This window comes from Zingiber officinale, chromosome 11B (assembly GCF_018446385.1).
Source record: "Zingiber officinale cultivar Zhangliang chromosome 11B, Zo_v1.1, whole genome shotgun sequence".
Taxonomy (NCBI): domain Eukaryota; kingdom Viridiplantae; phylum Streptophyta; class Magnoliopsida; order Zingiberales; family Zingiberaceae; genus Zingiber; species Zingiber officinale.
In genome coordinates, this window is record NC_056007.1 from 25,011,689 (window position 1) to 25,029,253 (window position 17,565).

The 17,565-nt window shown below is 36.1% G+C and overlaps 1 protein-coding gene across 1 annotated transcript; it reads left to right on the forward strand.

Moving 5' to 3' along the window:
- The first annotated feature begins 11,673 nt into the window (after positions 1–11,673).
- LOC122034688 (FCS-Like Zinc finger 5-like) lies at positions 11,674–12,833 on the forward strand. Its single transcript, XM_042594021.1, has 2 exons — positions 11,674–12,082; positions 12,449–12,833. The coding sequence occupies exons 1-2, from the start codon at positions 11,742–11,744 to the stop codon at positions 12,603–12,605; spliced, it is 498 nt and encodes a 165-aa protein (XP_042449955.1). The 5' UTR covers positions 11,674–11,741; the 3' UTR covers positions 12,606–12,833.
- Positions 12,834–17,565: the final 4,732 nt, after the last annotated feature.

The window sequence follows — 17,565 nt, forward strand, 5'->3', positions numbered from 1 at the left end:
AGAGAGAAAACAATCCTAAAAATAATCGCTTCAACCTCGTGGTGCAACTATGAAATCGTGTAAAAAAAATTCACACGAAACAAAGCGCCCAAAACCCAAAGAATAAACCTATGCGAGAGAGTCTCACTGAAGGGCCAACTTTTGACCAATAATGAGCAAGGAGCGTACTGATGATGGTACCATGGACAACGGTGCCATTCTTGAGCTCGGTCGAGATGGTCTCGTTGGTGAGCTTTATCAAAAACCAAATGACATTTTTGCGACTGGAGATCCGCTAGAGATGAGAAAACAAACAAAAAGGGAAAGAAATGGGGACAACAGTGCGGGGAAAGAGGTTGATGGTAATGACGATAATGAAAAATAATCTTGAATTGATTTTAATTAATTGAGATTTATTATATTTGACATCATAATCAAAATCAAGATCGGCATAAATCAAATAATAAAAATAATACTTTCATTACTATGCTCATAATTGTATTTCATATTTAATCTTTCCATTATTGTTTGGATAACTTTTATAAATAAGTTTATTGACATTTGTAAATAATATATCAAAGAATTAATTCTCTATTCTATTTCTTTTTTTATCTATTAGTTTTTACATGGTATCAGAATCATCTTCTCTTCCTCCCAATTTTTCTTAAAGCAACTACAAGAGTTTCTACATGCTGGTTTGATGTCATAGTCTACAGTATGGCAACCTCGGCAACTTCGATGATGGCAACTATAGCTTTTCTTCTCCTTTCATTAGCAACTCTTTTCTGTCAACGGTAACAACTTCGGCAACGTCAATCATAGTAAGGTAGAGTTATTATTTATTCGTTTTATTTTTTTGTTCATTTTTTTTTTTTTGCCCTTCCCCATTATGGGGAAAAAAACCATTTTATCCCAAAAAAAATGGAAAAAAAGCAAAAAAAAAAAAACAGAGAAAAAAATGTAGGAAAAATAGAAAGAAACGGAAAAAAGTGAAAAAAGAACAAAAAAATAGATAGCATAAAAAAAGAGGGAAAAATGTCTTCTTTAGATTCTACCAAGATCCCTGCATTATCACAAAATATCTCTTTCTCTTTTTATATGGTTCCTTTTTTCAGTTAAACTTGATCATGATAACTATTTACTATGAAAATTACAATTTCTTTCGTTATTTTGTGTTCATGACTTACTTCGTCATGTTAATAGTACTTCATCCCCACCTCAAAAAAGATGATCCATTCTATGCTATTTGTTTTAGGAAGGATCAATTAATCTTGACTTGGTTAATTTCATCAATTATTGAGCTTATACTTCCCATGGTCATTGTCCTCAGCACCTCTCGTTAGGTTTGGGAAGCTCGTGATCATGCTTTTGCATCTCACTCTCAAGCACGGGCTCTCTAATTTCATCTACAAGTATAGTCCATGCAACAAGGAGATGCCTCTATCAATAATTATATGCAATCAGTCAAGATCATTGGCAACAACCTAGCTACAATTGGACATCCAGTCTCTGATCCAGAACTATTAATGCATGTTTTTTCAAGTTTGGGTCCTCAATATAATAGCTTTGTTCCTAGTGTGACGACTCACATGGATCAAGTGCCACTTGAAACTTTTCATGGTATGCTATCTTCTCATGAAAGGCTTCTACAAATACAATCTCAAAGGATATCAGATTCTCTGTCTTTATCCGCACACATGATTAGCAAAGCTCCACAACCTGATCAACATAATCAACCTCTCCCCAACATGACCATCAAAATCATATCAGAGGTTTTAGAGGCCAAGGTCGAGTTGAGGATGTTGTCAGATTTGCTTTAACTATGGTCATTATGCTCAAAATTGTTATAAAAGATATGATTCAATTTTTCGAGGACATGTATCATCAAATCGACCCCCTCCCTCGTCTTGGCAATCTAGTACTCAATCATCTCATTCTAGAGCATTCTCACTCTCCATCCCTCCTAATATAATGTTATCGATTTCTGAACCCCCAGGATGACATTAGGATTCAAGAGCGACATGTGATGGGCAGACAAAGCATGGTAGCTTAGCTTAAATAGAGTACCTAGATTATCCATTTAAGTGTCCTTAAATCCTTAGCTAAACCTAAAATTAACCTAGATTGCCCCTTATCTACTCATGAAAATGCCAAAATCCAAATTCGCATTTCTTTATCCCATGATTAAATTTGTGCCAATTAAAATTAAGTATAATCCTCAAATCTTTGGCACATTTTACTCTTTCAAAGAGTAAGCACTTTAAATTAAGGCTTAGATTCACCTTTGAATCCCTAAGAAAGTACCAAAACTCCAACTTAGTATTTCTTATGTTTTCCCAATTTGTTCCAATTTAAAATAAAATCAATATTTTCAAATTATGACACATTTTACTCTTTTAAAGAGTAAATGAAAATCCACTTCATTTTCAAAGGTTAATAACAACCTTGAAAATGCTCTCCGAGTGTCAACTTCATCAAGGTTGGGTTAACTACCCTTCCAATTAGAGTTGACACTCTCTAACCCATCTAAGGGGTAGAGAAGATGCTCCTAGGAACCCCAAAACCTATTGGTGCTCCTTGGATGCTCTAGGTACTCACTAGGGATAACTTCCCTAGATACCTTCCTAATGACCTTGTTAGGCTTCTTAGAAGCCTTGGTCACCTTTTCTAGGTCAACTCTAGGGATTTCTTCCCTTGTGACCTTCTTAGTGACTTTCTTAGACTTTTTTGAAGTCTAAGTCACATTTGTCGTAAAAATACTCTTAGGGATAACTTCCCTAGTATTTTTTACTTGACCACTAGACCTAGAGTTGGTTCCATAACTATATGGAACCCTATGATAAGAAGGCACATCCTTCTTGGTTTAGGTTTGTATCCCAAACCCCTATGATCATTGGATGACACTTGTTGTTTTCGTAGACCTAGTTTATGATTCTTGGACCCTTGTGTTTCATTTGTAATTCGTCTAAGGGTCCTCTCCAATGTATCAAGTCTTGATCTCAAGACTTGATTTTCTCTCCATAATACCTCAACCTTAGATTTTTCACTATGTCCTTGAGCATTTTTATTTTTAGGCTTATAATTAAAATCCTTAGAGTTCTTGCCTAAATTTTTATCTACCTTCCTAACCTTAGGTGTGGTAGTTTTAGCATGAAGAGCTACATGTTTTTCCTTAATGCTATCATGCTTTCTATTTTTATGGTAAATAGCATTAAAATGAAATAAATTAGAGCTAGCATGCTTTTTACCATTATTTAAAGGGGTAGGCTCAATAAATGGTACCTTCGGTTTTACCTTAGAAGCTCCCCCTTGTGCTTTTTCCTTTAGCTTTGACCGCTTTCTTCCCCTTCGGACATTGACTCCGATAATATCCTTTTTGATGACACGAGAGGCACACAATGTGCTCCTTGCTCTTCTTTGTTATGGGGGCGGCCTCTTTGGGCTTCTCATTGCCCTTAGGTGTCACTTGACCCTTCTTCTTGGCCAATTTAGGGTACTTACTCTTGTAGTGCCCATGTTCCCTACACTCAAAACATATAATATGATTTTTATTTTTAATTGAAATGATTATACCTTTATGTATAGGGATGACACTTGATCCTCCATTTGATGTCTATTGATTTTTGGAGGATGCATCATCTTCTTCTTCTTTGCTTGACCCGGAAGTAGAAGCTTCTCCTTTTTCTTGATCTGGTATCAATGAAGGTCTCTCCCCCTCAATCCTAGAGGTGGAGGCTTCTTCATCTTCATCTTGTACATGGAACAAGGAATATGCTCCTTCCTTACTCTTTTCATTGCATTTCTTTGAAGATGAGGCTTCTTGGACTTCCTCTTCGGAAGTTGAGAATCTCTCAACTTCGGAGTCCTCTTGCTCTTGTTCTTGATCCATTGAGTCATCCTCTTTGGGTCCATCTTGATTTGGTACAATGGAGGGGATCTCTTGAATCTTTGCCAATTTGCTCTAAAGCTCCTTGGCATCCTTGAATTCTCCAATTTGAGCCAAAATATTGCTTGGCAATAAATTGACCAATAGCTTGGTCACTTTGTCATTTGCCTCGCTCCTTTGAATTTGCTCTTGGCTCCATTTTCTCTTCTTGAGGATCTTGCCTTTTAAATTTCTTGGAGCTTTGAAGCCTTCCATTAGAGAAAACCAATGCTCTATTTCCATCATCAAGAAATTTTTGATTCTTGATTTCCAAGAATCGAAGATCGTCATCGTGAATGGTGGAGGCACCCTCGTGTCGAATCTGAGTCCATCTCGGAATTCCATTTGAAGTTAAGCTTTTGATGAATTCTTTGACTTTTGAATTTGCTTCAACTTCTTCACCCTCTAGCCTTGTTGCCCCTTCCGGCGATGATTCCGGTGAAGAGCGACATTGCTCTGATACCACTTGTTAGGATTGAAATGTAGCTAGAGGGAGGGGGTGAATAGCTCGTCGTGCGCTTGTTGCTTGCTTCTCGGTGATGATATGTAGCGGAATGTACAAGAAACAAAAATACAACGCTAACAAAACGATTTACTTGGTATCCGCCTCAAGAAGAGGTGACTAATCTAAAAATTCACACACACGAGCACTTTCCACTATGAAAACACTCCTTTACGGTAACTACCGAAGGTGGAGAAGTCTTGTACAAACCCACACAACAAATACAACTCACGCAAGAAGAAAATACAAAAGATACAAGTAAAGAGTTTTTTCTTCTTGCTTACTTGTTGCTTGTTGTTGCCTCTTGAACCTTGGAAGTGTACCTATACTTGTCTCTAAGAGCCTTCAAGATCTTGGTATCCGCCTCAAGAAGAGGTGACTAATCTAAAAATTCACACACACGAGCACTTTCCACTATGAAAACACTCCTTTACGGTAACTACCGAAGGTGGAGAAGTCTTGTACAAACCCACACAACAAATACAACTCACGCAAGAAGAAAATACAAAAGATACAAGTAAAGAGTTTTTTCTTCTTGCTTACTTGTTGCTTGTTGTTGCCTCTTGAACCTTGGAAGTGTACCTATACTTGTCTCTAAGAGCCTTCAAGATCTGGCTGTGAAAGTGGAGAAATCGCTGTGTTCTTCGCTGTGGAGAAGAATGGAAGCTCTACCGAAGAATAACGCACGCCAACGGCTAAATCTGCGCTAACGGTCGGATCCCAATCGATTGGGGAGGCTTTGGATCGATCGGTTGATCGATCCAGAGCGCCTCTATGCTATTTAGAAATCATCTGGATCGATTGCCAGATCGATCTAGGGCTTATCGCGCAAATTCCAACCTCTCAATCGAACATCCGATCGATTGGAGGCTCCCAATCGATCGGGCGATCGATTGGGAGGCCTTCTTTGTGATCGACGATCTTTCCCAATCGATCACCTGATTGATTAGGGAGGCTTTTTGCCGCGGGACTCACCCAATCGATCAACCGATCGATTGGGCATGAGCCAATTGATCGGTTGATTGATTCAACCCACATTTACTTGCCTAAACAAGTCCAACGTCCCCTAAAACCAACATCCGGCCAACCATGACCTGTTGGTACATTATGCCTAGCGTCTGGTCACCCTCGACCCGCTAGGACTTACTCACAAAGTGTCCGGTCACTCCTTTTGACCCACTTAGACTTTTCTCATGCCAAGTATCCGGTCAACCCTTTGATCTACTTGGACTTCTCAACACCAGGTGTTCGGTCAACCTTGACCCACGTGGATTTTCACGTGCCTGGCTTCACTCACCAGGAGTTCCCTCCTGCCTAGCTTCACTCACTAGGACTTCCCATTTGCCTGGCTTCACTCACCAGGACTTTTACCTAGCTTCACTCATTAGGGTTTCCCATCTTCTTGGCTTTACTTACCAGGACTTTCACCTAGCTTCACTCACTAGGATTTTCATACTGCCTAGCTTCACTCACTAGGTCTTTCACCTGGCTTCACTCACCAGGATTTCTCCAACTGTCTGACTTCACTCACCAGGACTTCTCAGTCAGGTATCCGGTCAGTCTTAACCTACTTGACTCTTTTTGACATCTAACTGGCCAATCATAACCAAAGGAGAATTATACCAACAATCTCCCCAAATGAATGATTGCACCTGCAATCTCCATGTATTATCAATGTATTATCAAACATCGAAACTCAAACATCAAGACTCAAGTTTGAGCCTTCTCAAGCTTAGTCAACCAGGTCAACCTTGACCTAGGGAATATTGCACCAACATATATTACATGGTCTTCTTTTATATCATTAGTCCTCACGAGAGTTGATTGTTTACAGTGATGCAAATTGGGTTGGATCTCCCGAAGATAGATGCTTTACTAGTGGATATGCCATATTCTTAGGCAAAATCTTATTTCCTGGCTTTCAATGAAGTAACCTATAGTCTCTCGCTCAAGTACTGAAGATGAATATAAAGTTATAACTAACGCGATGTTAGAAATTATTTGGCTACAATATCTTCTTTTGGAATTACACTTTTTCCCAACTGCTACACCCAAAATATGATACGATAATATTGGAGCAACTTATCTTGAGGCAACTCCTATTTTTTATGCTCATACAAAGCATGTAGAGATTGATTTTTATTTTTTTTCGTGAGCATGTGGTGACTCAACAACTTTCAGTTTCTTACATCTCTACTGAAGATCAAATTGCTAATATATTTACCAAACCATTATCCAGACAATATTTCACTAAGTTAGCACTCAACCTCAACGTTCAGGAACTCCCATTGAGTTTGTCGATGGGTAATGACAATAATAGAAAATAATCTCAAATTGATTTAAATCAATTAAGATTTATTATATTTAGCATCACAATCAAAATCAAGATCGACATAAATCAAATAGTAAAAATAATACTTCCAAATCTATTATATTCATTACTATACTCATAATTGTATGTCATATTTAATCTTTCCATTATTGTTTGGATAACTTGTATAAATAAACTTATTGTTTTAGTAAATAATATATCAAAGAATTAATTCTCTATTCTATTTCTTTTCTTTATCTATTAGTTTCTACAGATGAAGCTAACCTGATGAGTTTCATCTTCGATCGATCGTAGAAGAGGCGAGGCGAAGGACAGTTGTGAGTTAGGGTTCCAAAAATTAGTGCTCGGGTTTCTTCTCTTCCTTCAGTTGGGCAGAGCTTAAAAGAGTGGAAAAAAACTTGCGGTGCTCAAAAAGGAAGCCACAGTTCAATCGTTTTAAAGATGATCGGGCTAGTTAAAATATTGTTGTCTTTGACCCAGAAAACATACATAGATAACGACTAATAAAATTGTTGTCGTAACCCTCCCCAACCCTACCCCACCCTAAAAAAATGCTTATAGACAAAAAATGTTGTTGTAGCCCCCAAAAAGTCGCTCATAGACAATGATTTTTCACAAGCAGTTGTTTTTGATTAAAAAAATGATCAAAGACAATGGTTGTTAAAAGGTAAAAAATAACGATTTTGATATAAAATCGTTATCTTTTGAGTATTATTGAATAAGGATTTTCTTGCGGTGAATATATTACACAATACTTATGTGTAGGATCACTTACTACTAGAAGAGTTATCAAGAGCTTGCAATAAAAATCCGTCTCATCAAATGCAAACCCTTGGATGTTGTTCATCTCGAGCACCATGTCACAACAAAATCATAATTTTTTGTGTGCATCCTACAAGTCAAAGAACCTTCATGGATGATATGGGAAAAGGATCCAACGATTCCATTTTGCCCCTTTAGTCGTTTGAAAAAAACTATAACCGACTGATGGAGCACCAATGACTAATTGGGTAATCAATTGAAGTTCATGTTCAATCTACTAGTTTTAGTTCTAGTCAGCTAGAGCCTAAATAAAAATATATTGTTCATCAAATCCTTTTGTTTAGTCAACTGAACACTCTAGTTGATTGAAACTCACCTTCAGTTGCGTGATCCCAATTTCAATCCTTGTAAGCCTACATAAAGTTTGAGATTGAGCTTAACCACCCATTTGTCAAAGGCTTCCTACAAGTTATTAAAGAGTCTAAGTTCCTACCTAGTCACACACATTAATTATCCCTAATGACCATGTGAACCCCAAAGATTAAATTTAAAATCATTGGTATTCTCTCATGACTCACATGGCTTTCGGTCTTCAACTTCACATCATCCATCAATCATATTGCCTACCCAAAGGCTCAAATACAAGATTATACTTTCCTCGTAATCTTTGTATGGTCTATTGCTTCTAGGTCTTGAACCTTTTGATATTTTAATGTTGCTCTAATGTGCAATCTTTAGTTGTTCACCTACGGAGTCCATCTCCTACCGGCCTGCCGATTGGGTGCTCAGTACTCTATCCTTCGTCAACTATCCTTCGTCAAGCACATATGCTCACCACATTACAAGTTGTCAACAATCAAACTAGCTAGCAATTGCTTCTTTCTCCGAGTCTACCTCTCGAGGAGTTTTTGATCTTTCAAATGTCTCGTACCATCTTGCATGGATCACCTTAGACTTCACCTTGATGTGTAGACTTTTAAGCCATCAACTATAACCATCCAACTAACTTGATTGTGTCAAGTCATCCATCACAATATATAATTTCAACACGGCAAGTCATGAACTCTACGAGTTTCATGTGTAGTCTTTCGAGTCCTTGCATCCCTGATACACATACTAGAAACACAAGATACATGTCAATTAAACCATTGTCAAATATATCAAAACAACTTAATCAAATTTGATCACTTTGGAACATTATTGCACCAACAACATTGATTAATAATTAAGTATTTATATTTTCTTTAATGAACGATTGACCTAAGAATACTGGATTATTGAACCGTCTACTGTGAGTACTTCGCAATTTATTCTGATAGTGGATGGAAATTTTCTATGGAGCCGGACTAATCATCCCAAAGATTAATCAACATTAACTAGATACATGATATCAACTAAAAAAATATAAAAATAAAAATAGATGTTTATTATCCTAGTCAACTAATTAAATAATTTAGATTAATTATGTTGATTAACAGAGAATTTAATTAAAATAATTTAATTTTTAATTTATTCAATTAAATATAGAAAGAATAATTGTACAATCGAGAGATAATTTATGCACCAGTAACATTAAAAATGAATTAAATTTAAATTTATTTTTTTATCTTCAATTAATTTTAGAAAACTTGTAGAAATTAATTTGAAGTAGAGAATAATTTTATAAAAATTGCAAAAGTATTAAAAGATTTATACTTTTTGATATCTCCAAAATCAATCAAATAATATAGTTTGTTGAGAATTGAAAAGTTCTTGAAGATCTTTTGTGCAAACAACTCTTATTTTGGAATATCATTTTCTCAAGTGCTCCTCAAGATCAGGTTCTCAAAAGACACTTCACAATTTACTTTCAAATCTTTTTAAGTAATATACTTCAAGCTTCAAAATTTCATTTTTTTTTTGCTTGACAAAATATTTACTTAATCAATATATATGGCAATATTTGTTTACAGAATTTATCATTCAATCATGTAATTAAAACAAAAAATGCTGTCAGGTTAAGTAATAGAATTCAAGTTTTTTAAATACTATTTTGAGTTTTATTTTGTCAAACGTTTTGAAGGATTTTAAAATTATTGGAGATATTTTAAATATGGTATGAATTATAAAGGGAAAAAAATTTTAAGGACAAAAGTGTTGGAATCATCCAAAGGGGACCATTTTTTTATTTATTATTCCACCTCAGTCTATTTTTAATTTCTAAAATATTTTTATTTTCGATGATATAATAGTTGTGAAATGATAATCATTACACAATTATAACAAATAGGATCCTTTAGTTATTATATAGTTGTAGCTGTTAATATTTTATCGTGCAGCAACAATGATCTCTAGTTACTATGGTTGGGTAGTAATTATGATTTCACAATTATTATAATATAATCTTTAATTATTAAAAATAAATTGTCTATGTTATAATAAAAAAAAATAATCAGACTGGGTAACGTCGAGTCTAGGATGATCGACTCGGTCCCATGAAAATTTCCATGAAAGTTTTCAACGACCACCAGGGTAAATCGGGAAGCGCTCGCAGCGGGCAGCCCAGGAGCCCAACATCCTTTAGTTGCGTGTCACATTTGGAGGAAAAATTCCTATAAATTCGCCATAGCTAAGACTCAAATCGCGGATGCCTGAGTGACAACCTAGATATCCTGCCGCTTCACCATAACCCCGGGGGCGTTTATCTATGCTATAATAATTATGACTTGTAGTTGCTATAATATAATGTTGACATATAAAATGTCGATATTATAATAGTTATGAACACTAATTGCTATAACATAATATTGTTAGTATTGTTTACAATTGAAGTATTAATATTGTAGCAGCTACATTAATATTTGTTTTCATAATAAATAAAAATAACATCCTCATGATTCCAATAAAATCAAAATGATCTTTTTCAATATTATTTATATTGTAGCATTTATGAATAGTAATTACTATAATTTTACTATTTTATTAAAAATCTCTCCCTTTACTAACTAACTTAGCCTAAAATAAATTTATGTTAATATCATTTTCTCTATTCACACTAAAAATAATTCCAAGGTTTATTAGTAATTCTACAAGCGAAATAATCAGTGATATAGAGTTCGAGACTCGTATTATTATGAATGTTTCTCATCATTAATTTTCTTTGATTGTTTAAATAGTTTAGGCAGACAATGTTAAAAAATATACTTTTCTTAGTTTTTTTTACTAAGATAAGTATAATATTAAATTAAATTAATTTTTTTTCATAGGGAAATCCGTTACAATAGTTTATTGCTGGGATTCTCTAGCGTCACCCTTGCATTATTATACTATTACATGGGTCTGACGAATCTTACCCAAATAATTAATTCTTGATTCTGAATGTAAGGGTGACACTCAAAAATCCAAACAATTCGGATTTTCAAAGACCCAAATAATTTAGATTTTCAAAAGTTAGGTACTTTACCCTAATGACTTTACTTTAGTATTATAATACTAAAATACTTTAATTAATATAATTTCATTATAAAGGGTCAATATGATTTCAATGTATTATATTATACACGCGACGCGTGTGCACAATCACTAGTATAATATTATTAGTGTTAATTATAGTTGCAATATTTATATTGTAGCAGTAGTTATGATCTCATAACTACTACAATAATATTAAAAATATAAATATTTTTAAAAACAAAAATATGTACGTGAATAAATCAATGTTTTAATAATAAATGAAAAAGAAATACATTCCAATAAAAACGAATGGTCTGTTTTTTTTGAAAAAAAAAATTAAAATAACTTATGGTATAATTGCTTCCAGCAATTAAGCCATAATTGCTACAAAATAATTTTAATTAAATTATAAAGAATATTTTAATACAAGAGTTTTTTTATGTGTAATTATTTTGATTAGCTTAAGTTAATTTATTTTAATCATATAAGAGTGCTCTATTTTGATAAGTATATATATGTTTTTTTTTCGAAAAAATGCTCTTTTAACTGAAACCATAATAGAGAGAACCTTTTCATTTTTTTCCTAATGATAAAGAAAACAATAAATTCCCTAAAATAAATTAAATCCGAAAATTGATGCATCATCTGACGGTCGAGATTCGTCTACAGCTTGAATCTCCTCTTCTTCTCGTTCGTACAGTCCGTACTACTTCCCTCCACTCTCCTCCTTCCCTAATAAATCTCCCCCTCTTCTCCGCAGCTGGCAGTTGCGTCGGATCGGAGAGGAGCTGGAAGTCTGAGACGAGCCGATGGTGCTCGGGAGGCGGCAGTCCATGCGGCGGACAACCAGCATGACTGAGTTCGCCGTCAACTTCGTTGTCTCCGACGCCGAGGTCACACAGAGTAATCCCGAGCAGGACAATCTCGCAGGACTCGGCGACCGCCTCCCCCTCCACAATAGATCCTCCGGAGCTGCGGATTGGATGGAGGCGACCTACCAGGGGAACGCTAACCTAGCACCGTCGCCTCGGGGAATGGAGCACCGCAGGAGTTCCGCAGACTTCGCCGTGGTGGAAACCTCGCGCTTTCTCGCGGAATGCGGCCTCTGCAACCGCCGCCTTGTCCTCGGACGGGATATCTTCATGTACAGGTATTGCTGCTTCTGCTTCCTGCTGGTTCATGAATTTTGGCCTGCAAAATCCTTTTTTTTTTTTTCCGTTATTGCTGCTTCTCTTGGCGGCTTTCCCTGCTTGATTTATTTGTTTTTGGGTGAAAACTCGAGGGCTCTATTGATGTTAGGCGAAATTCATCCAGTAGTGTTGTTAACAAGATGTATTCTCTCTTACGCATTCATTTACTTTTTTGATTCCGGATTAGCAAACCCCAAAGCTCCACTGTTTCTCTTCAAAACTGAAAACTTAATTACTTACATCTCTCTCTTGGATGGTTGGTTATTGGGATTCTTTCAGTTTCATGAAACAGAAATTTGATTTCTTTTTCCCTTCTGTGTTCTCAGGGGTGAAGCATTTTGCAGCTTTGAGTGCCGACATCAACGCATGAAACCAGATGAACGCAATGAGAATTGCTCTCTGACCTCAATCAAGGATAGGGGTGCACCTGCAACCAATGGCGACAAGCAATCTGGTAACGGGGAGACCCTTGCCGCTGTCTAAGATTTATTAATCAAATCATGATGGAGTTAAGATCTCATAATGTTGTGAATGCTAAAAGACAAGACAAAACTATATAGATCTACTTGGTTTGAACAGCCAAGCTATTACTTGGCAGGAGAAATCTTGTTGTAAGCACTATGATGCTAATCCATCCCCATCTTTCTGGTTCCATCCAAAAATAAAATTTGAAATGAATTCTGATGAGTTCATTGTCATAATGTTTATCAAGTTAATGACTTTTCTCTCATAAATCATTTAACCATGAGATGCTCTCTTTCTCTTTGTTGTTGTTCTTGCATAAGATCAAAAATTGTTCTTGTTTGGCTTTTCTCTCGAGTCAGAATCATGAATGACTCAGATGATTCCCATCATTTTCCAATGTTTGTTCCACACAATTAAATCTTCACAAAATTGTATGAACCAGTGTTCCTGAAGCAGAAAGCCACATTTACTGATATAGACATTGGGATATTTGAATCATTGCAATTCTTTTGCTAGATGATACAGCTAAAGATCCATAGATTTATATCCTGACAAACTGCATCAATTAGATAAAGAATAAAATGATTTGTATTCAGAAATATCATCATTATCATCAAAAAAGTTGGGATCTTATGATCTGATAATGTTCCCATGTGGTAAAAGTTTTGGCTGATATTGATGTCTTCTTAAGTGGTAGAAAAAATATCAAATGATATTGTCAAAAAGGTAACTGATGTGGTTGGACTAGACTTAATGTTATTCCATTCTATCAATTCCTTGGCTCACATCAAAGGGGAACAGGAATATGATTGTGGAGTTTGTGTCAGCTTGCATGGAGTAGGTTTCACCTCATTATTGTTGTTTTGGTGGAGGAAATAATTGTTCAATGCACAGGTGCCAATTGTTTTAACTTTCACAATCCATGGACTCCAATGCTTCAGCATCACTCATCAAGCTCTGTGAATTTGAGGTCAGTCTTTTTTTTTCTCAACTAGCAGTTCAAATAATTGCTTGTTACTTTAGCCTTGATTTCACTGATTTCTCATGAAAGTGTCGACATGATTCTTGGTGAGGATCTCTGTATTCCATGTGAAATTGTATTCTGATTTCTCTTCTGATCAATTCACTTCATAATGAGTGACTTCTTGACAAAAATAAATATCCAACTCTGCAGTATTCTAATTACAACATAGAAAGAATCTAGATTGAGAAAATCTAGTTATTTTTGTTCTCCTAAGTGTAGTAAGATATAGCTAAGCAGGGTTGCATATTTAAACTAGGCTAAATTAAAATAACTAGCTAACTAAAGAACTCCAATTTGCTCATTAACTTTGAGAGAAAGGAGCAGAACTATAGGGTACTTCTAAAGTTATATATATTAAATCTATTTTACATAACTTTTGAATTCATATATAAAGCTATGTCAGCTGATATGTAATGGTAGAATTAGTTGAAATTCTGCTGTCAGGAAAGTTTAATGAACTCTTGATAAAACTCAAATCCTCAAGCACTAGGATTTCATTAATATTATTGTTGGTACTTCATGGTTTCATTGGGAGTCATTTGCTCATTGTGTAGTACAAATGCAATGGCAGCTCATTTAGAGAGAATCCCCTCATTGGTTGACCTTCAAGTCAGGGATTCATTTCCCCTAACAATTAATGCATGAAAAATACATTATCAACTCATTAAAAGTCAACTCCTAGACAATAAAGCTAACATTGTTTACTTCTTTTGAACAATGTGCATTCTAATTTTTGTTGTGTACTCTTGATGACAAGATTTAGAAGCTATGAGCTGTTCACTGCCCAAGTTTACAAGGAAATGAGGTTATAGCTTATTGTTTATAATAATTGAAATAGAACAAAACAAACTCAAGTAGAATAAAATGAAATAAACATAGAATGGTTGATAGAGAAGAGGATTTCCACATGCTTTGGAGGTATTAAAGAATCTGATTTGAGATTGAATAAACTAACTTTTATTGAGAGTTTTAATCTTGAAAAGTACAAACAAAAAATCTTAAATTTTTTTGAGAATTTTAATTCAGATTCTTCTAAAGAAATTTTAATATAAAATATTGTTGCAAATGTGTGCTACTTTATCTGATAATGTAGAGTAGAGATTCAATGTGACAGGGAGATGGATCAAACTTTAAATATACATTTTTTTTTTTTTTTTGCAAACTATAGCTGGATTTATGTAATGCAAATTGTTCTTAGAAAAATAGAGATTAGTTCAAAAACATGGACCACCTATTTGTTATATTGCAATTAAGCACCTACATTTGAAAGATTAGCTTGTAGCATGGTTTTGTTGGTAAACCAAGCTCAGAGAATTATTTAAAGTACAAGTAATTACTAAAACTACATATTATAAATACACGCACAATGCAATAATGCATTATATGGGTACATTTTTTTCAAGAAAATCTGAAAACAATCAATATAAAAATATAATTTAGAATTTGTTCACTGAAAGTAATACTGAATAATGCATATATTTGGGGGTGTAACTTGTTGAAAATTAGAATTTGAACTTCTCTTGTAAATGCAAGCCTAAGATAAATGTTAGCGCTAAAAAGTCTTTTGTGCTAGTTATAAAAGACAATTTGTTAAGATAAATGTTAGCGCTAAAAAGTCTTTTGTGCTAGTTATAAAAAACAATTTGTTATGCTAACACCGACAATTTGTGTGGTTTGAACCCTAAGTACTATTTTATGGCCTATCAATCCACAAAGTGGATCATGCCCATAATCCCATTGTGCAAACTACTTCTGAAGAGGCAAAGAAACTTGTGCAATTGTATCTTCTTTACAAGATATATGATATAAGTTATGACGAGTGGATCAAGAAAATGATGTGACAGTTAGAGTCAAAGTGACGGGGCAGTCAAAGTCAAAATAATTTGGCAATCACATTCAAGAAGGAACAACATCCCTTCACCTGACTTTGATTAGTCGCCCAACGCTAAGGTTCTTAGATGCAACCAGACCCAGTTATAATTTGGTCGGGAAGAGACGGTCAGTTGAGAGAGACGGTCAACCCTTAAACTGAGCGACCCGAGGAGGTTAGTGTCTTAAGGGTGGCCTTCTCTTAAGGTGACCAAGAGTGAGGTCGGTCGGACTCACATGCCTGTCGGAAGGACCGACTTACTCCACAACAGACCAACTATAGGTATGGTCAAGGGGAAAGCTAAACTCCTTCGTATGAGTGCCCATGTACACGCCCGAGCGACCCTGATTGACGATCGCCCTAATTGATTTCCAGGTAACATTGTGCATGTGTATCCGTTCGGTCACAAAGTCAGGCAAGTTTATATGCCTTGGTCATATAGAAAGCTAGCCAGGTAATGACATGATGTAGCTTAGCTTAATATACTGACTGAACTTCTCATAATGTAACTGTGTTTCTCTTGGTAGCCCATTATATGCTCGGTCTAGTAGAAGGATGACCAGGCCTTAAGCATATGCCCTCATATTACCACCTGGACAGAATTTCAGCAAACCATAGGTTATTAGGACTTCCCGAAAACAGGAGGTACTATATTATTTCTCAAGTAGATTCTCAACATGACTAAAAGAACTATATCGTGCTCCGAACAAGTATCTCAAGGTTGCATAGAATATAATTGAGCGGCTTAATGACCGAGGCAGGTATAAAGGCGATCCACCTTAATGGCTATCGAGATACATGCAGTATAATGCACAACATAGCAGATTATGTAGAATGCATTCGAACATTCCAATCAGGCGACCGACTTAAGGACCGGTTGAGATTTATTTAGTAGACAACATCCCAATCAGGTGGCCGACTTAAGGATCGGCCGAGATTTATTCAACATACAATATCTCAATCAGACAGTCGGCTTAAGGACCGATCGAGATATATTCAGCAGACAACATCCTAATAATCCGTCAAAGAATATTCTTTTGGAACCTTCTTTAGGGAACATCTTGTCCTCCATCAGCCGACCACTTATAATAACATATTTCTTCATTAACCTCAGTGATAATAGAAACTATAAATGACAAAAGAGGTGTATATATATGGGTAAATGAAAGATTCCTCAGACGATTATGACATATTACCTAGGTCGTAGCCTCTCCTTTACCTAACAACCTCTGACACACTTTGTCACCTCATGATTGAAGAGGTTATGTGAGATGGTATATAAAAGGGGAGTCCTCTCTGTGACGAAGATATGCTCTCTAAACATCTGCAACTCATACTTGTGCACGTATCTGCTACCGTTCTTCATCCACCTGTCCGGGCTTGTACTAACATGAGCGTCGGAGGACCTTTGCCGGGGACTCCCCTTAGTTTCTAGGAATTAATGTTTTGTTGGATCATTTATGTGTGCGCAGGACCAGAGGGAAACTTCTTCTCAGAGGAAAGAGTCTTCTGCTCGTCAATCACCGATCCACCATGACCAACGCATTATCTCTGTAGTTTTCAGACATGATCAAATTTGGCGGCGTCTGCGGGAACTTTCGCTTGGATCTGAGAATTAGAGATGGAGGAAGCTGGAAGACTCACTACTGTGATCTTAATGCAAGAAGACTTAGATCTACTCATTAATGCTCGAGCCCAGAGATTGCTGCAGTAGCAACAACAACAACAAGGAGCCACCGGTGGTACTCTGCTACTACCTAATCTCGTTACATCAATAACAGCTCATCAGAGGGAGAGAGCAGCTAGGGAAGAAGGTGTGGCTCATTTGGCGCGTGAGTCTCACTCATCGACTCCCTGCCACTGAGCTCTCTTTTGCACGCCACCTGAGCATATGGGTCGAGAAGGACCACACTAGGAGTCTTCTAGAGATGTACTTGTTCGGGATGGGCGAAGGGGAAAGCTTCCGCACGATATAGCTCCCTCGAAGAAATTAGTACCCCGTTCGCTTAGAAGGTGCTAGAAGATAAACTGTCAAAGCACTATCAGATTTTGGCGATAGGAGAATACTCAGGCTCAACTGACCC